The following is a 24,083-nucleotide window of genomic DNA, read 5'->3' as shown; positions in this document are numbered from 1 at the left end:
TAATTCAGTCAGTCAACTAGCCAGCCGTTGCTCCTGCATGTTGAGTGAATTTTTTCAGTTCCAAGGTTTTCACTATCCTTGTTGAAAACAGTATCGCATGTCACCGTAATTGTGGGCAGGATCTGTGTAGCATTTCCTGGTCGCACCCACTGTCTAGTGCGAGTCGCTATTGTGACCGCTGACGCCTGTTTCGCCATTTCTGGGTGAAAGCAGCTATTCTCCAGCCTGGATATAATGGACAGGTCTTTCCTTAATCTTGCTAAGTGGGTGGTTGTTGTTGCCAACTGTGTTGGTTTTTACAGTAAGTGGTTACCAAAGGATGGTCGGTGGTTTTCTTACAGCCTTTGGAATCAGTACCCTACAGGAAGTACTATTATCATTAATAGGATATAGCCAATTGAAGTCCCTCCATTTTGCTTTGAAAGTGGATTGATCGAACGGTGTGAGTTTTAAAATAATTTTGGGAGGCAGATTTGGAGCACGCCAAATCAGGTTCTGCTGAGCGTCTTCGCAAGTGTGGGAGGAGAGTCATGGACACTATGAACCAGAGCTGAGGTTTTGAGAGTGTTGTGTTGTGCTATGGAAAACTGAAATCATTGGCAAGTGTGTTTCCTGGGCACAGATTGAAGGGCTAAGTGGTTTTCCAGTTTTTATGACCAATGGTGTGACAGTGAGTGAGCGCTTGCTCGTTGGGCAGTCGTTATTTAGCTGGAAGCAGTGTTTGATAATGAGGCAAACTTGCTGAGGTCTTTTAGGAAGCAAATTCCGTTTGTTCCATTTGAGATTAGGTTTGTCGTATTTCTGTGTGTACCGTCCTCATTTTTTACTTTAGGCTGTGATACTGTGTTTCCTGTAGAGAAGATGGTAGAAATATATTGGTTGTGGACCAGTGACTGTTTGCGGAGCTCGTTTTCCAATCTAGCGATCGGATTTGATAGATTTTTCAAGTTAGATGGATAGATAGGGGGAATATATGACTTGTGACAATTTTAACCCTGTCTCGCGAGTCAAGATGAGACTGGCGACCATTATTTAGACACAGTGCAGAGAATTAATCCGGTTCTTCCAACAAACGTTTCCCAGGAAGTCTACGGTGTAATACGTCGCACACACCTCACAGCTCTAACAAGGGGTGGATTCTGTTTGCATCCACGTACAGGTGGTCCCCCGATGCTACGGAAACACTGTGGACTATATGGAAGGAGGGTTTTACAAGTCAACAACATTAAAGATGAATTTGTGTCGCGTTAACACATCTGATTTGCGATGATTTATTGCATGCGTAGACATCTCTGCAGATATCTGCACAGACAGATCGATATGTGTGGAACGGTCATTTTACTTTAGAATATGATTTGTGTTCGACAATCATATACTACAATAAAATGACCGTATTTGGCATACGGTATATGGTACTGGTAGAAGCAATAATTAATAATACATAAAATGACGACTTCGATAAATCCTGTAAGACACAAAAGAACATGGATTTTACGTAAAACTGCTTACAAAATAATTTTTAAGTAAAATTCTTGACGGAGGCGTTCCCAGTAGCATACGGTGCGCTGTAATTTTTCGCAAATGCTACATCTCTGAAAACTGTTTATCTTTGGCCACGTAGTGTATTTATTTTTGAGTTATATGTGTACTAATATAACCCTCCAGTTTATCGTGGCAGTTACTTTTTTAAAAAAAATTGTTTTGAGTGACGAAGCGACAGTATGATGTTCATACCCAACGTCCACCAGAAGAGACTTTAACTTGTTTAACGCAGTTAACCGTCACATGGGTGGCAGCTAGTGTGTTTTGTTACAAAATGTGTTGAGCTGTGAGTGAGAGTGTGTGAGTGTGTGAGCATCGGGGACAGACAGATTTTTTTTAGGTTTCTTTCATTTCTCTCTCTGACTTAAGTTTTGCCTCAACAATATTACTAGAAATGGACAGCACGGAATATGAATTAGTGAGGAATATGACATTGCTGTTTTTCTTTGAACGACTGATGGACAAGGGTGGCCCGCGTACGTTGCACGACCTAAGCTGTCAGTTTGGTGCAAAAGGATTCACCAAGGAAATGAGACAAATTGCAGGAGGCTCACAGTCTGGATTAAAAAAGTTTCTCTCCCAGTATCCAGCGCTTTTTTGTTTTGATGGTGACTATGTTTACGTAAATGGCTACAGCCCCCTCAGTGTGGAACAAGAAAGTGGAAACAATGCAGTGAAATACAGTAGTGGGAAACGAGATTATGCTCAAGAAGCTGTCGAATATTTTAGCCACAAGTTAATGCAATATGGTGCCGGTATTGATGTACCCATTAAAAGTTTGTTGGGTCACCGTTCCCAAGCTTCACCGGAGGTGAGACACATCTCAGGCCAAAACATAAGAGAGTTTAAAGAATTTTTGTTAAAATATCCTGATGCTTTTGTAGTGAAGGAAGATACGGTTATATTGAAAGAATATGAGGGAAAGGAACCACAGCCTTTCCGTGAATTTGAACTGATGAAAGTGGATCAAGAAGTAACATCTGGCTTGCTTGAATTTTTCACGAAGTGCATAGACTCCAGAGGTCCAATGTTGGTGGATCAACTTTTTAGTAAAGCAACTGTAAGGTTTCCTCCTGAACATCTTTCATATATTTTCAAAACGCCACAAGACCTTCAGACCTTCTTAAAAATGCATTCTGATGTGTTTAATGTGCAGTCTAATCTTGTAACATTAGTGTTGCCTAAGAACTGTGTTAGTCAAAGTGATTCACTTCAAACAAGTCCAACACATCAACAACAGATCAGAAGCAGTAGTGCAGTCAACAATGGTCAGTGTGCCAAACCTCTTACTCAAGCGAACAATTCAGCAGTTTGTCAGTCTGGTAGTCAGCCTCTACAAAATCCCCAATATCAGTCCCTAAAGCAGCGTATTAATTCTTTAGTGATGAAGACATTAGCAGATAATACAGAGAAGGATCGCTCATATGCAGCAACTTCTTTAGTGAATGACAGTGGAAGTGCTGAAGTCTGGAAGGCAAAAATAATGCAGGCAACTAGAGTCGTCGTGAATGTGAAAGAATCTCTTCAGATTGTTGAAGATATTTTGTTGGCCGCAAAATCGGGAAAACCTGTTGCAGTGTCATTTGACTGTGAGGGAATAAATTTAGGTGTTAAAGGGCAGCTGACATTATTTCAAATTGGAACATTATCAGGCCAAGCATATTTGTTTGATTTAATTACGTGCCCCTCTTTGGTGTCAAATGGTGGCCTGCAGAGACTGTTGGAATCTGAGATTGTTACTAAGGTGAGTGTCATCATGCATCACATTTTTACTCTAGTTTCAATGCAAATACACCATAAGATGCATTGCATACTTGTGTAATGGATCTTATTACTGCTCAGCCAGAATTTAAAAATGGTGGTAAGCCTATAGAGTGTTTCTTTTTCTTTTCTTTTTTACATAATCAGGGTGCTGCAGCGTTCATAGTAAAATATTAACAACACACCATCAGGCAGTAACTGTAATTTATTTATTACTTTGTATGTCAATTAATAGTTAAAGGTATGCCATTTATTAATGTGTAAGTCATTGTCCGTTGCGGGGATTACTTTTTGAATATGACTCCTGTCAAATGATGCCCCCTTTGCACAACACATTCATCTAGGCAGCGTTGGAAGCTTTCCATAACTTGGCGTAACGTATTCCCTGGGACATTGCCGACGGCAGTTCTGATGAGATCCTTCAACTCAGGAATGGTGGCACAACGTGTTCAGAACACTTCTTGCTTCAGGTAGCCCCAAAGGAAAAAGTCTGCACAGGAAAGGTCAGGTGAGTGAGGTGGCCAGGAAATGTCACCAAAATGGGAAATAAGGCTACTCTTCCGGGAAATGTCTGTCGCAAGAAAGCCATGCAAATTCTGGCTGCATGTGAGCTTGCTCCATCTTTTTGAAACCATAATTGTTCCACATCAACGTCAACCATACCTGATTGGGGAAGAAGGGAGTCTTGCAGCATGTTTAGATAGCATTCACTGAGGGGGCATCATTTGACAGGAGTCATATTCTAAAAGTAATCCACGCAATGGACAATGACTTACACATCAGTAAATGGCATACCTTTAACTATTAATTGACATAAGAGGTAATAAATAAATTACAGTTACTGCCTGATGATGTGTTTTTTAATATCCTGCTGTGAACGCTGCCGCACCCTATATATGAAAATGTTACAAGTCCTGTATGAAGCAATAGCACAAAAATTTTTGAAACCATAATTGTTCCACATCAACGTCAACCATACCTGACTGGGGAAGAAGGGAGTCTTGCAGCATGTTTAGATAGCATTCGCTGAGGGGGCATCATTTGACAGGAGTCATATTCAAAAAGTAATCCACGCAATGGACAATGACTTACACATTAGTAAATGGCATACCTTTAACTATTAATTGACATAAGAGGTAATAAATAAATTACAGTTACTGCCTGATGATGTGTTTTTAATATCCTACTATGAACGCTGCCGCACCCTATATATGAAAATGTTACAAGTCCTGTATGAAGCAGTAGCACAAAAATTGGAGTGGTATGCCTACAAGTGAACATAACAAAATATTTTTTGGCCCTATGTAATGGCTGAAGACATTAATTACCTTGTATTGTGACGGGGAGAATAGCCAGACCTGGAGTTATTGAAGATAGCCAATAACCTCTCTGTGTGCCCCCAAAGATTAGTTTCTTATTAAATCCATATTTCTTAAGCAAGAAAATATATTTAAAATTTCAGTGATGTCCCCTGCCATTCACTGCAGTCGTTATTTTCCTTAATTGTTTATAAAAGAGACATGTATTAAGCTATTAGGTATCATTCAACTGGGAACTAATAACATGTGGGGTTCTACAAGGTTCCATCTTAGGACCCTTACTTTTTCTCGTGTATACCAATGACCTTTCATCAGTAACATTACCAGATGCCTAGTTTGTTTTGTTTGCTGATGATACAAACACTGCAATAAATAGCAAATGAAGGGTAGTCTTAGAAAAATTGGCCAATAAAATATGTGTGTACATTAATCACTGGCTCCTAGCCAATTCTTTGTCACTAAACTGTGGCAAAAAAACACACTACATGCAGTTCAGAACTTGTAAGGGGTGTCCCACGAGTATATGCCCAACAAATGATGACAAGCAGATAGAAGAAGTGGACAGTGTTACATTCTTGGGATTACAGCTTGATAATAAATTCAACTGGGAGGAGCACACCACAGAAGTGCTGAAGCACCTTAACAAATCTCTGTTTGCAATGCGAATTGTGCCAGGCATAGGGGATATAAAAATGAAAAAGCAGGTATACTACACTTAATTTCACTCCATAATGTCATATGGGACTATTTTTTGGGGTAATTTATCAAGACAAGCTAAATTTTTCCAGGCACAAAAATGTGCAATAAGAGTTATATGTGGTGTGAACTCAAGAACATCCTGCACAGGCTTGTTTAGGGAAGTAGGGATACTAACTACTGCTTCTCAATATATTTATTCCTTAATGAAATTTGTCATTAAAAATACATCACTTTTTCAAACCAACAGCTAAGTTCATGGAATCAATACTAGAAATAAAAATAATCTTCACAAGGATTTAAAGTCACTTGTGTGTGTGTTTGTTTTTCTGCACCATTTCAGTGCAGTAATGTGTTCACTGTAAATAAGTATTGTAGTAGTTCTATTTTGTGTTTATTACCTTATAAATAAATAAAAACACTTATTATTTTAATTTTAAATTCAGTACATTAATGCGATCTTAGTAAATGAGTGTTGGAAAATGATACTTTCATATAGTGTTCATTAAAAATAAATAAATGATGATCATTCCACTTGGGCCCTGTATAGAAGGTACATTAGCTTATTTGCTTCAGTTGTAAGTGTTATTGTTTTACTGACATGTTCTACATCAGGGATGACCTCCTCACTATGAATCAATTGGAATGAAAGTAAATCTAATATAAAAAAACTGAATCACAGAATTTTACGAAATTATGTGCTCGGGGGGGGGGGGGGGGGGGGGTTAATATTGTAAACACAGAAGTACTGAAGCTGATGCTGCATTTCTTAATTGTGTGAAGCAATTAATAATATGCTTCGTCAATTTTTAGTTAACCAAGTTGGGTTCTTAAGGGCTAAGTGGCCATACCCAGGAGGAGTGGTCAGTACTCAGGGATAGGAGAGGAATAGTCTAGAAGCAAAAAATCTAGTAGAACGTAGGCCCTAAAATGTATACCTTAAGAGCTACGAGCATTTGTTCAGCATAAGAGAAGTGCTTCACACTAGCGGAGATGAACAAGTGCTCCTAGCTCTTAAAGTACGCATTTTAGGTTCCATGTGTATTAGACATTTTTCTCTTGTTTTGGTGAGTACTTCCTGCTCCCAAAATATGAAAATGAAAAGCAAAGACCTTGAAGTAGAAGAGATCTGTTTCATAGTATTAAAAATGAACAAGCACTTATAGCTCTTAAGGTATGTATTTTAGATCTCATGTTTACGAGACATTTTTGCTGCCAATCATGGTTCCTCTCATGTCGCTAAATATTGACCATTCCTCCTGGGAGCACCCTGTGTAAGTCATGTGAGGATTTCTTGAACATTAATGCTGACCATATTATTTTGTGTCAAGAATTTTCACAGATCGAGGCAAAATAATCACTGCCTTTATGAAATATGGTGGGACTGCTGTTGTTCATAGTATATGTAGTTAGTTTGGAAAATTGGCTATTCTTGTATGATCTTCCACAGTCTACATTTTCATTTTGTGAGGAAATGCAACATAGCTCAGAAACTATGCCACCATACACTTGCTAGTTAACACACTGTGTTCCCTATATAGAATTTAGAGTTGACAATGTGAAAGGGCAAAAAGAGCCAGTAGCATTTTGCTGTAGCTTCAGTGGAGGAGTACTCTTGAAATCTTACTGCGAGTTTTGAGTGATCATTTGGAACCATACAGGTTGGGTTGTTTTTATGAAACAAGCCAAGGGAAACTTTCCTTATTTATGAAAGGGACAAGAGGGCCATTTTACAGTTCTCTTGCAGTTTCTAATGCTACTTCAGTACTGGCTGTAGTTTAAAGTTATGTAGGCCTGTGTGTTTTGAAGAGAGTTGTTGGCAACACTTGCACTGAAGTATAATGAATACAAAGGAGTCAACAGCTGGTTGTAATTCACCAGGGAAAGAGGAACAGGAAGATGATGTGAATATAACCACAGAATACACAAAATATTTGGAAAAAACTTTGTTAGCCCATATGTGAAACAGACAGTACCAATTTGTGTACTGTAAAAGGAAAGAGCCTTGTCTGACACTGCCCCTAGTCTGAAATGTGTGCGCGCGCACACTCAAATGGCTCTGAGCACTATGGGACTTAACTACTTAAACCTAACTAACCTAGGACATCACACACATCCGTGCCTGAGGCAGGATTCGAAACTGCGACCGTAGTTTTCGCGCGGTTGCAGACTGTAGTGCCTAGAACCACTCAGCCACTCCAGCCGGCTGTGTGTGTTTGTATATTGAGTGTTATTGTAATATATGCAGAATATATATTCAGAGAGAAGGAACAGATTTCAAACATTTATACCTTCCAAACTTCAAAAGGTAACACCATCATTCCAACATTCCTGGACAGACAACAGTTTGAAATCTGAACATTCCGGATAAACGTTCCAATCACAGCCACATTGGTGCTGTTGCTTTCTTCTTCATAGAAAAAACTGTGACAGGACTAATCTATCTAGACATACCTCAAAACTGGTTATTTCTTCAACTTGAAGATTATTCAGATGACTTCATCTTCATGCAAGGTGGTGCCCCACCTCATTTCTCTAAGGACGTTGTATGTTACCTGAATGACACCATGCCAGCATATGGGATTGGAAGAGGACGAGAAGAAGATGAACTTCATTGCCAGTGGCCTCCCAGGTCTCCAGACCTCACACTTTATGACTTTATGTGGGGTTACATGAAAGGCCGTGTTTTAATCCCCCCCTGCCCAACACTCTTTAAAGTCTGTGACATCGCATTGTTGAAGCTGTGAATTCGATAACGAGAGACCAGCTGCTTTGTGTGTGGCAAGAAATGTGCCACTATTTTGGTATGTGTTGTCTAAAACAAGGTGCGTACATCGAATGCATAAAAATTTGTACTTTTTTCTTTCCAGTAACATTGGAATTGTGTTTCTATATTTTGTAGTTTAGAAGCAATAAATGTTTGAAATATGTTCCTTCTTTTTGAATAGCCCTGTAGCTAGGGACAGTGCCAACACTGATTAAGCTTATCAAATACATTTTTTGCTTGCGTTTCCCCAACTTAATACCATACTTGAAACTTAACACTAGGAGGGGAAAAAGTCTTGTTCCATAATAGCAGAAATCTAGTCAACTCAGTTAAAATTATAAAAATCACAAATGCTAAATTTGATAGTAAATTAATCATTCCTTTTCAGAATATCCAAACATAGTTAAATTAGTCCACTTTTGGTAAAGTAGTGATGTACTACTATTATAAATGCTGGTTAATGAATCACTCCAGCATCCAAAAAAATTATAATTCCGTTATTTCTGTTTTGATTCAGAGTAGTTTTATTTTTATAGCCATTACAGTATAATGAATGAAATTTCAGGTAAATATTAATTTACATTTTTAGGTTTAGCATGAAAATGAAAAATATGGTTACAAAATTTTGTTTGCAATGGAGTGAGAAATTATTATATTAGTCTCTATTCCTGTTAACTTGTTTCACAATCTACAGATTCAAATAGTAAACATTCAACAGTATCATGTTTCACCACATACACAGTAAATTTGGGCGTAAGTGTTTCATTAGGCTCGTACTCTAAGAAGATCACTGACATATGATTGCACTTACTTTAAATACCCTGAATCAGTCAACTACAGAGGTAGGTGTTAGTCCTGTTAAGAAACCGTGGTCAGTGAAGTTGAGTCATAAGCTCTATGCGTCAAGAAAGCGCAGAGAAATTACTAAAGCTGTGGATAAACACACTACGGCAAAACTGACCACACTCTTCAAAGTAGAAATTCCATCTTCAGAAGAAAATGAACCAAAGCACTCTTGTACCTCTTGCCAGAAATTTTTCACAAATATCGATTCAGCTGTTGAATATCGTGCATCTTACAGTGAAAAGGTGCAAGTTTTAACTATTATTCTGGAGACATTTTCAAAGAAAACAATTTTGAACCACATTCCATTAGTCTCAGAGTACATGGTAGACAAATCAAGAAATGTGAGTGAGGTCTTTAAAAGGAGTCTTTGGAAGACCAGATCCCTATTATGGTCATCCTGTAGAAACAGCTCAAGTTCAAGTAATGCAGTCATTTTATCTGGAAGATAAATGGGACTGTTCTTGCCAGAGTGCCAACAAAAAAAAGACACTGTAACTGTAATAGTTGAAGGTCTAAAAGTTGTGAAAGTGAAGAGATACATGAATCACACTATTAAAGAAACTTTTGCAATTTATAAGAGCAACTATACAACTTCACATATTTAAAGATCAAAATTTTATGCACTACGACCTAAGTGAGTAGTTCCACACCCACTTAGAGATGTCTGTTTATGTGTGTACTGTGTGAATTTTGAACTTTGTGTGTTAACTCTGAAGAACTCACTGGAGCACGTGACATTTCACCTTGATTGGGCGTGTGAAGTCATAAGTAGTCTCTGATGTAAAAGTGAGAGACTTGTTTGTTTCAAGAATGTGGTGGTGACTGCCCTGGAAAGGGAGGACAGTCCTTACAGACAGACACTTGGCCTGAAAGATGTAGCAGGTAACTTTGCAGAAATTACGTATGCGACATGGGAGGAAAATAAACTAATTAAGAAAACTGTTGCCTCTGACAGTTTCATTGATTAACTTGGTAAATGGTCTGTGAAAGCAGTAACACACCAGCATCTGAAGAAACTGCAACACCACCACATTGCAAAAGTGAAAGGGTGTGTACAGGCTGAAGAACCTTGTTTAGTGCTTCACTGTGATTTTGCTGAGAACTGGTATGTAATTCTCCCACAGGAAGGGAGTAATGATGATGATGATGATGACTGTTTTGTGGGGCACTCAACTGCGCTGTTATCAGCACCCATACTAGTTCCCAACCTTTGCTCAGTCCAATCTCGCCACTTTCATGAATGATGATAGAATGAGGAGGACAACACAAACACCCAGTCATCTCAAGGCAGGTGAAAATCCCTGACCCCACCGGGAATCGAATCCGGGACCCCATGCTCGAGAAGGGAGATGGAGTAATGACCAGGTTTCAGTGTTTACAGGAGTGACATATTTTCAAAACAAGACCATAAGTGTTGCAGTTATAAGTGAGGACACAAAATATGACTCAGCACATGTTTTGCTAGCAATATGCAAAATTCTTCAACTACAAAGAGGGCAGAGAAGATGATCATTATTTCTTATGGTGCTCCTAGTCATTTCAAAAATCATTACCAGCTGTTTGAATTAAGTTGCTTGTGCCAACTGACTGGGTATACAATGCTACAGGTCACGGGAAGAGGTCTTTTGATGGTGTAAGAGGCCTGCTGAAGCACCATGCTACAAAAAAATCTCTCTAGACCATATACAGCTGCGATTCAGAATGCTGAGGATTTTACAAGAGTCGTGAAATATTACACTTCCACAGCCCTCATTCTTTTGTCCAAAGAGGAAATCGAAGAATTCCGTGAGCAGAAAAAAGAAGAATGGTCCAAACAAACTACTCCTTTGAAAGGAATTCAGAAAACACATTTTTGGACTCAAATTGATTGGCGAACTCATATTGGAAGCACTTTAAAGAGCAAGAAGAAGAAATTTTGTTCATTCGGCCAACACCTCAGAAACAGCAGGGTAGTATTCAGATTCACAACCTGAGAAGGGGGATGTTTGTGGCGTGTGTGTACGACTGTGACCGGTGGATTGCAGAGATTATAGACACCAGTTATGAGTTAAACGAAATTGTAGTGACCTTTATTCTACCACATAGACCAGCTGCTGGATATAGGTTTCCAGCTGAAGGACAGTAACAACGCCATCATTGCTCACTTCCTGTTCACAATGTTGTGAAAATCGTAAGTGCTCCAGTTCGTATTGGTTAAACAGGAAGGCATCACTCTATATCAAAGGAAGATACTGAAGCAGTGGAATACATTTTTAGTTCATTGACTGGTTAATTTCAGTACAAAACAGAGTGCACAGAAGTTGTATAAATTGAAACCTTTAAGTCTTTGGACCTTTCACATGCATTTTCGAACCTTTTAAAATGCTTGAAAAAATGAGTCTCTCAGTTATCTTTCATAACTAAAATTATGTTAAGCAAGGCTGGGTTTCGATTTTTATGAGCCTTTTACATGATAATGTGGTAATAAAACAGGTTGGCTGTAAAACCTGTTGAACCTAAAAGTGGAAGCTCTCCTTTTCAGGGAATGTAGAACTGTACTAATCAACAGAAAAAAATTATCAAAATTTTATGGATTGGCATTTTTGGAAAAAAAAAGTTTTTCCATAAATTAAAAAAGTTCAGAATGCTGTAGTAAAAGAACTTTGACAGACAAGTCCAAATGGAGGATTTCTTTGTAATCATAAAGCAGTTATCTTTCAAATAAAAAACCCCCAACAAAATATCTAGAACTGTTCCAGAGGAACAGAATTTTAAAATTTTTTCCAAAATTTGCGTTTTCAAGATGGTATGCGCAGTCTCATATTTGGAGGTCTGTATCTTGGAGCAGAAATTTTTTTGGAGGGGAAAAAAAAATCCATGTTCCTTACTTAGTCCATTTTAACATATGCTAAATTCAATAACGTCCGAGACTATGAAGGTAAGATTTTTTCCTAGCGTGCCTGAATTGATATGGACTATGCCTAAGTGAGAATGTTGCAAAAAAATGTAAATGTTGTCAGTTATGAAATCATTCCAATTCTTAATAAAGAATGTAATACAACAGTCACGGAAACTGGTGGTTTTGGGTGGCGATGAACTGAGCAAGAGACTCACCAGGCAAACCAGAACAACTAAAATATAATATTAGAACTAGAACAAAAACATAATATAAAAACTGGCATTGAAGGCTTCGCTTAGAAAGTATGTAGAGGAAAGAATGCTTTGTATGATAATAGACCAGACACCAGTGACGTTATGATTAGTAGAAACACACTCCCATCATCACATGAATGCCAGTGTTTATCACTTGACAATGGCCAAAAGTTTGTTTAATGTGAGCTAAATGATGTCTTATATCAACATGACTTACATATTGTTTAATTTCAGAATACTAGATTATATCTAAACAGCTCATTATTTTAATTTATAGCAATTAAACATCTAAGTCAAAAGTGTTGAGAACCTTGGCTCTGTTGTTGTTGTTGTTGTTGTTAGTGTTCAGTTTTGAGTGAACACTACAAATGATACTTAACGTTTTCATGCATTTCAAAACTTACACTACACACAAGAGCCTCTGACATCAACTCCTAAATTAGGATATAGTCATCCACCACAATGCCTGAAAAATTTATTGACAATTACCTCTGTCATGGTTTAGGGTAACTCAGGGTATTCCTCGTCAACAAACACAATTTTTTTGTCTCTCTCAACAGCTGAAGTTCTCACTGTTAAAGTGGAAGTATTAGCACTGAAATATGTGGAATTTATCTTTTAATGGAAGGAGTTCTACCATGACATGACTCTGTGCCACAATTTATCCATTGTTGACAAACAAATTGCTACATTAATATTAGATCCAATTCCTTCTGGTTCTGTCCCTATAGCATATTGGACAAGAAGGTTGAACTACAATTTTGGCAGCTCATTGTAATGCCATAAACTTTTCAATCCACTTTTTTTACTATTGTTATTAATACTCCTGCTTAACTTTTTCCCTGATAAATTACATTTTTTATCATAAAGTATGCTCTAAATTTAAAACTGTGTGTTGGCATTTGTGGCAGTTGCAGAAGTCCCACAATAATTACTTATTATTTGGACGTATGAAACAATATCATAAACTTCCAAACACCGTAAACTGCCGTGACACCGTGAAGCAGTACTCACAGATGGAGGTGAAGGGGTTCAAGCATTGGTTGTTCTCAGTCATCAGCAAACTTTAATAATGTTTGGCACATTCACTGCTACTTTTTGATCTGATATAACTTTATTCTGAAAACATTTCATCACAAGGTGGTAAAGTAGATAAAACTTACTTCCTCTGGTGAATGCAGTAATTTTTTATATTAATTTTCTTCTTTCCTGTCACATCCTCCTGTACTGTTATTGTCACTGCAAGTGGATAAGGACTGCAGTTGCTTCCTCTAGTGAATGCACTACTTTTTTGTATTAATTTTCTTCTTTCCTGCCACATCCTCGTGTACTGCTATTGTCACTGCAAGTGGATAGGGACTGCAGTTGATGTTTTGTAAATATGTGAGTGAAACAGGTCAGTGACTGCTGGGCATGTCCTGATAGTGTTCCCCAATGTGAAACACTTATTACTTCACAATATGTAACTTAGAACCGGTGTTCGGTGCTGCAAACTTCGCTTATAGTTCTAATACATTTTGGCAATGATGCCTAAACAAGTGTGCACAGGGAATGTGCAGAAGGAAGTACCTAAAGTTCCTAACTTCTGTGAACTTGAGACTCCCATAACAGCAGAGAGATGAGTGTGACATGTCCCATATAGGAGTTGTGATGATATATATTACATTTATACTCTACCATATTCTTCAAATGATGACTCTACTCTACATCGTAGACCTATTGAATGTGTGTAGAATAGGTATGTAGCCACTTGCATACGCATTATGATTAGCTAAGAGACATAGTGAGTAAGTGATAGAGCATGCATGTGCGACAAGCTCTTCTGCTCATGTTACACTACTGTGAGGTGCTACCTAAAAGTTCCTGGAATACCCTAACAAATAAATTTACACTTAACCTGGACATTACGTATCACCATGACCTTCAGTAGTAATCAAATGTTCAAATGTGTGTGAAATCTTATGGGACTTATCAATAGTAATCGACTTGGGGGTGTATACACCACTTCCAGCTCTTTTTCCATGAACTGAAAGATCCTTGGGATGTATTTTTTGTGAGCCTGTTTAGTACCACTTGTGCAATTCTATTTGAATATCCTCAACTGTATGAAGTCTTCGGCTTTAACTCAAGTTTCATTCTGGGAAAGAAAAGTCACTCAGTGCCAGGTTGGGTGAATATCCCGGATAAGGAACAACTCTCATTTTGATAATCTTTTCATATTTTTGGGCCATAGCCATGTAACAATGTTTGAATGATATGAGACCATGTTCACTGCACATGTAACGACTGTACATCTGCATCGATACTCCACAAGCCACCTTATGGTGTGTGGCAGAGGTTACCCCATACCACTGCTAGTCATTTCATTTCCTGTTCCATTCAAAAATACAATGAGGGAAAAATGACTGTCTATATGCCTCCATGTGAGCCGTAATTTCTTGTATCTTACCTTCGTGGTCTTTACATGCAATGTATGTTGGAGGCAACACTGTCATTCTTCAGCCAGCTTCAAATGCTGGTTCTCTAAATTCTCTCAGTAGCATTCTTTGGAAAGGATGTCACCGTCCCTCCAGGTATTCTCATTTGAGTTTCCCAAAGCATCTCCGTAACACATATGTGTTGTTCGAAACTATCAGTAACAAATCTAGCAGTCCACCTCTGAATTGCTTCAATGTCTTCCTGTAATCTGATCTAGTACGGATCCCAAACACTCAAGCAATACTCAAGAATAGGTACACTAGTGTCCTGTATGCGATCTCCTTTACAGACGAACCACACTTCCCTAGAATTCTCCCAGTAAACCGAAGTCGACCATTTGCCTTTCCTACCACATTCCTCACATGCTCGGTCCATTTCATATTGACTGCATCAAGCAGGACACTACTAATGCTGTATCAAAACAAGACGAGTTTGTTTTTCCTACTCTTCTGCATTACCTTACATCTTTAAATGTTTATAGGTAGATGCCATTCATCATACCAACTAGAAATTTTGTCCAAGTCATCTTGTATCCTTCTGCAGTTGTTTTGAGCCTGCTGATGTTCATTCTATTGCTCTGTTGTCCTACAGCTGAAAACTACAGCTGAAAAATGTGTTCACTAACTGTCTGTCATAAATTTCGGTAATTTTTTCCTTATCTACACAGTGAGACACATAGTTCAATAGATCTTGATAATTACTTCACTTAATAAAGTCTAATTGTACCCAATATTGCTGTACTTGATAACGGCTTAAGGCTGAAATCGTGATAGTAATATGAAATAAAGGAGTTTGTTTGGTCAAGAGACAGAAATATCATTCAAACAACTGTCATTTTGTTTTTCACTGGAAACTCCTTGGTGATCAGTTGCAACGTGTAACCTTGTTTTGTCATGGAGGAGCAAGTGACCACCCTTGCGCCACTTTTGTTGGACAAAATCCCTGACATACCCTGTAACACAGCTCCACGACATTGCATACATCTTGGACGATCTGTCTACGATCTTCCAGCACCATGTTCTGAACAGTAGTGACATTTTCAGTATTAAGGCCAGTTGACTGCTGTCCTGAAACAGAAGCATCATAAAACAAATGTTTTGCCATCTTGAATACATTTGGATCAGTCATAAGTTTGATTGTGGCTTAAAGTGTTTTCTCAAAATGCATGCCTCAGTATGTCGTATTTATGTAGCAGTTAAACATGACCACCTAGCACAAAGCCACTTGAGCCACTAACTCTTGAAGAATTTATGTGGTGCCACCTGATGACATTTCATCATATTAGCTAGACTTCACAACCTACACATACATACTGGGAACTTTTCAGTAGCACTTCTTATTTCTATAGGCCAAGGCAGGACAGTGGAAAAGGTTGTTACATAAATGAATCTTACAATCTGCAGCAGAATGTGTATGTTTTTATGAAAAACCTCAGCTGATTAAAATTGTGCTTTGGACCGGGACTTCAACCTAGTCTCTTGCCTTCATGTGCATTACTCATATTAGGTTGTTATATGCTAACTCTGGCACCTGGTGACCCACAAGATTCCTTCAAAAAGTAGTGTTGTAAGTGGGAGGGGGTAATTGAAACACTTTGTATTTTTTGTGCACTATCTCGCCCGTGATACCAGTACAACATGCTATGTCTATTGAAAGTACAAGTTGAATCCAGCTGCAAGTTCAGAAACATTTTTGCTTACATCAATTCCTTTGCCACCTGACTGATATGCTGACTTGTTTCCAGAAGAAAAATATGGTTTACCACAAACAGCATTAAATTAACAACTGTCTTGTACAAAAGTTGATTGTTAAAATGAGAGGTTCAGTTGTGTACCTACTTTAGCAACAGGATTTCTTTACATACATTACTTCAGTGTGCCATGTGTAACGGATTCCAGTTGCCAAATATGGCTAGTCAGTCTCTTGAACAAATGTAAGTTTCTTTTTGATAGAACTTACTCGTGTAATATGGAAAGTTAGTGTACGTACTGACTGTAGGGTATACCTTGTAAGCACTGTGGCATTATCAGTTTACATGAGAAATGTTACTGTGCACCTGGCGCACTTACTGGAAACTGGACGTCAAATCCTAATTGAAGGTAAACTGCAAAAGCATGAGAGTTATGGAATATAGATGTAGATATTAGTATCAGCAGTCTGGGATCACTGAAGTTGAACAAAGCCCCATGGTTCAATGGAATCTATACAGGATTGTGTACAGATCTTTAACTGTTGCAAACCGTAGATCCCTCAAACAAAAAAACTTTGCTCAGTGGTTGGGAGAAAGCACAGGCCATACCCACCTGTGAGAAGAGGTATTATGTGTTGTAGAATCTTAAAACCTAAATTTTTGGAAATGTAAAATTCTGTTCTACACGAAAATTTAGTATCACATGACTACAATATCAATGAAAGACACTTGGAATCAGTCCACTTGTTAAAATACCTTGGCGTAAAAATTTGTGACTATATGAAATGGAAGAACAACACAGGCGCAGTCATTGGCAAAGCAGGTGGCACATTAGTTCATTGATAGAATACTGGGGAAGTACTGTCATTCTGCTAAGGAGATTGACTGCAGAACTCCAGCTTAGCCCATTATAAAATATTGCATAAGTGTGTGGCATCCATGCAAAATTGAACTAATGTGATATTGAATTAATACTAAGGGCCACATGAATGGTCACAGATTTGTTTGACTCATTTGAGAGCATAATGGAGGTGCTGAAAAACCTGAAAACAGATGCTAACCATCCCATTAAATATTGCTTACAAAGTTCCAAGAGCTGGTATAAAGTGATGAATCTAAAAATTTACTACTGCCTCATATGTATTGCTCCTGTAGGAACCACATCGATTATATTAGACTACTTACAAGGTGCACAGTGGCATTTTAATACTTATTCTTCACACATGTTATTTGAAAATGGGTCGGGAAGATACTGTAACGCATGGTCAAGGGAAGTACCCTCTGCCATGCAGTTCACATTGGTTAGCAGAGTGTAGAAGTAGATGCAGAATAATAACTTTGGTGTGATACAAGAGCCAAGATTCTGTTTTTAAAAAAGTCAACAACAGAAATATTACATGAACAGTGATAAAGATTATTAAGGTCTGTAGATTTGCACCATGGCCTAAAGCAAAATAATACGTAAACCAAGAAGGATATACAGAAATCTTTTGGCTGAAGAAAATATGTTATTTAGCCTATATGTGTATCATCTTTTACAGATGTGTGTTTTGTCATAAGCGTACTCTTAAGCTATTATTGTGTGATCTTCAGTAGTAATTCAAGTTTCCTGTCTGTTAGCCCTTATAACAACATATATCTAGAAAAAAGGATGCTTACTAAAATAAAGAGAGAAGCAATATCAGAGAATAATAAAAAGGGCTTGACCTTTGACCAAATTTGTAAAGAAATATTAGGAACAAGAATCTAACATTAATGTATTGGTAGGTGGCTTTACCACTGAAGAGTCCATAAATATATATTTGTAGAATCCATGAAAACAAATGCAATTCACGTAGTATGGAAATAAGACATATGGTTTTTAACACAGTTAAATATGTTGCTAAAAGTAATCTCCAGTTTCATTACCAATTGATGAGCACCTGTAACTGTCACGTGAAGGAGCTTATACTGTTAAAAATTTTTCCTTGGTGGATGAACTGGAATGGGTCCTATCAGCTTTGTAAGAAAAATGGAGGAGCTACTTTGAGGAGGAGGACGAGGACGAGGGGTAGCCCTGCATTCAAAAGACTATATTAATTGCCAATACAGTAGTGTTCTGACCACATCGATCTCTATTCCTACTGTAATGTGACATCTATGGTAAGAGAATAAAGCAAGAGTTCATAGGTATCAAGCAGTTCCTGGTGGTGTGATTATTAAGCTGATTACTTAAAATGAAAGAAAAATTTCACTCCAAATCAAAATGAAAATTTCAAGTTTTTTGTCTCCATTGGATTTGTCTGTTCCTGTCGCATGTGTTTGAATGTTTTCAGTGGTCCCAACATGGTTTCCTTTCAGGCAAGATTTGTTGCAAGTGGTGTGTCACTTGGGGTGACTAAAGTGTTTGGGGAAGCATTTGAATACTCTCTTATTGCCAGAGTGTCCTTCATTGCTAACACAGTGTTGTTCTGTATATTGTCCTGATGAAAGAGTCTTTCTGGATTTGTGGGTGGATGTATATGAGCTGTTTACCCAACTGTTGAAGTACTTTGACATGAAACTCCACAGTTACTCATAGAATGCAGGCTATTTATTTCGTCAGTGCAAACACCTTGAGGATCAGTCCTTTATAGTAAAAAAAGTGCCAAGGAGTCTTCTTTATTAAAGTTTCAAATATTCTTTACACTCAGTTTAAGTGGAGCAAACCATACAGGCTAGGGCACGTACATTTCATACGTATGATCCTTACCAAGTCAGATGAAAATTGATTGTGCAGATAGAATCGTGTAAAGGAATGCTAAATAAAATTAAAAAACTAGTTTCTTGTGAAGAAATGGAAGAAAGACTAAGTAAGATTACAATTTAGTTTTTGGTTTCAAGCACTGAAAATAAATTTGTGAACTTTCCACTGTCTCAAGAAACAGTTTACAGTGCTCATCAACATGATTATCATCAGCCTTGAGATAGAAATGGAAACTTCTGGCAGAATGTAAATAATTTCCACCTTATGTCAACTCAACGTTTAATACGACAAACATCTAGGTAATGGTTCCATTCTCATCAAACAAATCCTCTTCATGCAAGTCTGGCGTGATGTTCTTGATGAAACTATGCTAATGTGTGATACATTACGAAGTCTGGAAAAAATGCCTGGAATTGAAAGGATGTAAATTTTATTTAGACAGGAAGAGAAAACATGTTAGAGAACCATTGAGTTAGCTGGCTTCGTGCACAAGTGTTGCCTGCAACACCTGTATACAATCATAATTACATTACATTAATTACCTTGAAGAAAACGGTCTATTGACACACAGTCAGCATGGGATTAGAAAACATCGTTCCTGTGAAACGCAACTATCTATCTATTCACATGAAGTGTTGAGTGCTATTGACGAGGGATTTGAGATCGATTCCGTATTTCTGGATTTCCGGAAGGCTTTTGACACTGTACTACACAAGCGGCTCGTAGTGAAATTGCGTGCTTATGGAATATCGTCTCAGTTATATGTGACTGGATTTGTGATTTCCTGTCAGAGAGGTCACAGTTCGTAGTAATTGAAAAGTCATTGAGTAAAACAGAAGTGATTTCTGGCATTCCCCAAGGTAGTGTTATAGACCCTTTGCTGTTCCTTATCTATATAAACGATTTTGGAGACAATCTGAGGAGCCGTCTTCGGTTGTCTTCAGATGATGCTGTTGTTTGTCGACTAATAAAGTCATCAGAAGACCAATACAAACTGCAAAATGACTTAGAAAAGACTTCTGAATGGTGCAAAAAGTGACAGTTAACCCTAAATAACGAAAGTGTGAGGTCATCCACATGAGTGCTGAAAGGAACTCATTAAACTTCAGTTACACGATAAATCAGTCTAATCTAAAAGCCATAAATTCAACTAAATACCTAGGTATTACAATTACGAACAACTTAAATTGGAAGGAACACACAGAAAATGTTGTGGGGAAGGCTAACCAAAGACTGCGTTTCATTGGCAGGACACTTAGAAAATGTAACAGACCTAAGGAGACTGCCTCCGTCCTTTTTTAGAATACTGCTGCGTGGTGTGGGATCCTGACCAGGTAGGACTGACGGAGTACATTGAAAAAGTTCAAAGAAAGGCAGCATGTTTTGTGTTATCACGAAATATGGGAGAGAGTGTCACAGAAATGATACAGGATTTGGGATGGACATCATTAAAAGAAAGGCGTTTTTCATTGCGACGGAATCTTCTCACAAAATTTCAATCACCAACTTTCTCCTCCGAATGCGAAAATATTTTGTTGACACCGACCTACATAGGGAGGAACGATCACCAAGATAAAATAAGGGAAATCAGAGCTCGTATGGAAAGGTACAGGTGTTCATTCTTTCCGCGCGTTATACGAGATTGGAATAATAGAAAATTGTGAAGGTGGTTCAATGAACCCTCTGTCAGGCACTTAAATGTGATTTGCAGAGTATCCATGTAAATTTAGATAAGCCATTATCCCTACTTAAAACTTTGTTTTCGAAATAGTGGATATATTCCACGTTGGGTGAAATATAGCCACATGGAATTGTTCAACAGTTTGTAATAATCTGCATTTTGTGTTAGAAAGTAATGAAAATTCCAAGAAACACTTTTAAACTTGACCAGTGCCTCAAGTTAGGTGCAAGGGATGGTTAAAGAAGAAGCGAATATGCAAAAACAGGTGGAAGGGCAAGGAAGGTGCATAGAAAAAATGGTGTGGTCGAATAGGACAGCAGTAGTGGTACAGAGAGAAAGACATCTAGGAGAGAGAGAGAGAGAGAGAGAGAAACGAGTGTGGTTCAGAGTTGTGAGAGTGGATGCAAAACAAGATGCAAACAAAAGTTGAAGCACTAGCACAGGGTTGTGGGAGGGGTCATGCTATGAGGGGTTGTTCATTTCAGATAAGAGGAAGTTAAAAGACCACCGTGATTTTTGTAGGGGATTAGTGAAGGTTGAACCATATTTATTATATTGCAAGAGGATTTTACATGGTGCACTTCATATGTATCTCCAGAGACTGACTTCTTTCTCACCTTTCTATTACATTTATGGTTCCTCTATTTCTTCTAGACAAAAAATGTATTATGAGAAACTGATTACAATCAGACATTTTGTTATGTACAGCTCAAAAGAATGTATCTTGAGTGGAACAGTTATTATTAACAGTAGTCACATATGGGAAGACAGGAGTTCGAATCTCCATCTGGCTATCAACATTTAAGTTTTTTGTGGTTTTCCTAGCCAGAATGGTTCCTTTAAAAAGTATATCCTTCCCCACCCTTCCTCAATCAGAGCATATGCTCCATCTCTAATGACCTCACATTGACAGTGTTATAAATTCATCCCATCTGTTTTCTTGGGTTTATTTGGCTTATTACACTAACATGATATTTCTCATCAGTTGACGCTGTCACATTTATTGACTACATAAGAAACCAAGTGGCAATTATTTATCCACAACCAATACAAAAGAGTTACATGTTTGCTCCTGTTACTGTCCTTTAAAGTAGTCTCCAGCATTGTGTAGAACCCATTCCCAGTGATGTGGAAAGTGTAGTATACCATTAGCAGAGCCTGTTCTGCTGATGGTGCGAATGGAGCGGTCTACTGCCTGTCGAATCTCTGGAGCAGTTCTGAAGTGAATGTCACGAAGTGGTTCCTTCATCTTTGGAATCAAATCAAAGTCACAAATTTCAGTGTCCTAATACAGTTGATGTTGGTATTTCTCTTTCATCGTGTGGATATAAAGCCGCAGAATCAAAAATGTGTGGTGTCTGTTCTTTCGGACGTGTCTGAAAGAAGACACACCACACGTATAATAGTAATTATGCCTTGACGGCATTTCATGTTGTTTTCAGTGTGAATGCACCTCTTGCGAGAATCGAGCTAAATGGTGCGAGCAGTGAGGATGGTGGACAGGGGGGATGCTACGTAAGTAGTGTGCAGGAAGTTGGGAATTTGAGTTGGACTGGAAGTGTGCTCGGATACCCAAAGTGGTTAAGGTGACTGTTCACATGAAGCAGAAAATCTGGGTCCGAGTCCCAGTCTGGCCTAAATTTTCACTTTTAGCCATTGAATTATTTCAGTGCCCTCATGTGTCTGATTTTGGTATCTCTCTCTCATCGAGAACAATAGTTTTACTTGTCTTTGTATGCCTGCACACACTGTTAGCAAGTTAAGCCTAACCTTATCACTGAAGGTTGCTTCATACTTCATTTGAATTGCCTTCCAGAGTTCTGGGCAAGCTTGACACTAGTTGTGTGTAGATACTTGTTTTGTGTAAGTGAACCTACATAATTTTGTATTCAGTACTATAAGAAATTTTCGACACCTCTGCCATTGGATCCAGTGTTATTCTAAAGTCCTTCCTTTGAATAGTGACATATGTGTTTAGCCAGACTTACTCAAGGGAAGAGCCCTGGGCTGCTCTATATTGAAGTTAAATCCAGATCCCCCTTAGACTGTTTGAATCAATCAAATCTGAAGGACATTTTCAATTGTGCGTGTGCTGTGACATTTTGTAAACATCCCTGATAAATTAAATTGAACAGCAATTTCCCAGACCTTCTGAAATGTTGTAAAGACACTGTTGGTTGATTTTCAAAGTAAAACAAGCTTAGCCTATGTGTTCTGTAAGCAAGGTGGTGTTTTTTTAAGTAGTTCCTGTATACTCTTGACCATACAGGGTGGTTGGAGTCGGAAATTCCCGTTACAGACTTCTAGGACTTGTAGACGGGAGTGAGTCCATCGTATTTTGAATAGGACCCTTGTCTGGAAACGTCATCCAACGAGACTACAGAGCATCAAAGTTATAGGCGCAGGCGTCTGTAAATGTATGTATACACGGGGTGATTCCGTGATGATTTTACAGACTTTCTAGGACGATGGAGAACGATACATGTATTAATTTGAGGTAAGGATCTCTGTACCGGAAACAAAGAAGTCAAAGGTTATAAACGAAAACCATTCTGATACCTCTGACAGTTCTTGTGTTGCAAAGAGTGTAGGGCTGGTAACTTTCAGTGGTGGTAGTGTGGACAAAAACGAGAAAATATGTCCAGTAAACATGGGCTCTTAATTGCATACCTGAAGAACTATGACCATTTGTTCATCTTCGCTAATGTAAAAGACATCTCTACTGAGCAGGTGTATATAGCTGTTAAGGTATGCACTTTAGAGCCCACATTTATTTGACATTTTTTCTCGTTTTTGTCCAGACTACCACCATTGAAAGTTACCAACACTCTTCGCAACACAAAAACCGGTACACGTTTTCAACTGTCAGAGGTATCAGATTGGTTTTCATTTATAACATTTGACTCGTTCGTTTCCGGTACAGGGATCCTTACTTCAAATTAATACATTTATCATTCTCCTAACTTCATCATCACAGAATCACCCCGTGTATACGTACATTTACAGATGCCCGCGCCTATAACTTTGATGCTCTGTAGTTTCGTTGGATGATGTTTCCAGACATGGGTTCCTATTCAAAATACAATGGACTCACTCCCCTCTACAAGTCCTAGAAGTCTGTAGCGGGAATTTCCGACCACCCTGTATGTGTACGTACTTGTGTATACTCCTGCTCCTGCAGTGCTAAGCAGTGGACACAGGTTCTTTGTGGTATTCAACCAACTCACTTTTCTGTAGGCAATTTTTGCTTATTATTCTATGTTCAAGTTATTTTCTAAGTTGTATGTACTATTAAATTTAGTTTTTACCACTGCCAGTGCAGTTTGGCTTGGTCTTCGGACAAGTGTTCACTACCTATGAACACTGCATTAGGGGGGAGATTGATTTTCAGCTGTACTGACTTGGCCTTTTATTTAAAGTTATTACTTGCACAATTTGCATTTTTT

The 24,083-nt window shown here is 38.2% G+C and overlaps 1 protein-coding gene across 2 annotated transcripts in view; it reads left to right on the top strand.

Moving 5' to 3' along the window:
* The first annotated feature begins 1,719 nt into the window (after positions 1-1,719).
* LOC124555603 (egalitarian protein homolog) overlaps positions 1,720-24,083 on the top strand; it is an 81,477-nt gene continuing 59,113 nt past the window's right edge. For both annotated transcript variants that reach the window (XM_047129571.1, XM_047129572.1), the window contains exon 1: positions 1,720-3,286. In XM_047129571.1, the coding sequence (XP_046985527.1) occupies positions 1,937-3,286 (1,350 nt within the window). In that variant the 5' untranslated portion in view covers positions 1,720-1,936. The remainder of the gene's footprint in view (positions 3,287-24,083) is intronic.

The sequence above is a fragment of the Schistocerca americana genome, chromosome X, assembly GCF_021461395.2.
Source record: "Schistocerca americana isolate TAMUIC-IGC-003095 chromosome X, iqSchAmer2.1, whole genome shotgun sequence".
Classification (NCBI taxonomy): domain Eukaryota; kingdom Metazoa; phylum Arthropoda; class Insecta; order Orthoptera; family Acrididae; genus Schistocerca; species Schistocerca americana.
The sequence above is the reverse complement of the archived record's forward strand: the minus strand, read 5'-3'. Positions and strand labels throughout refer to the sequence as shown.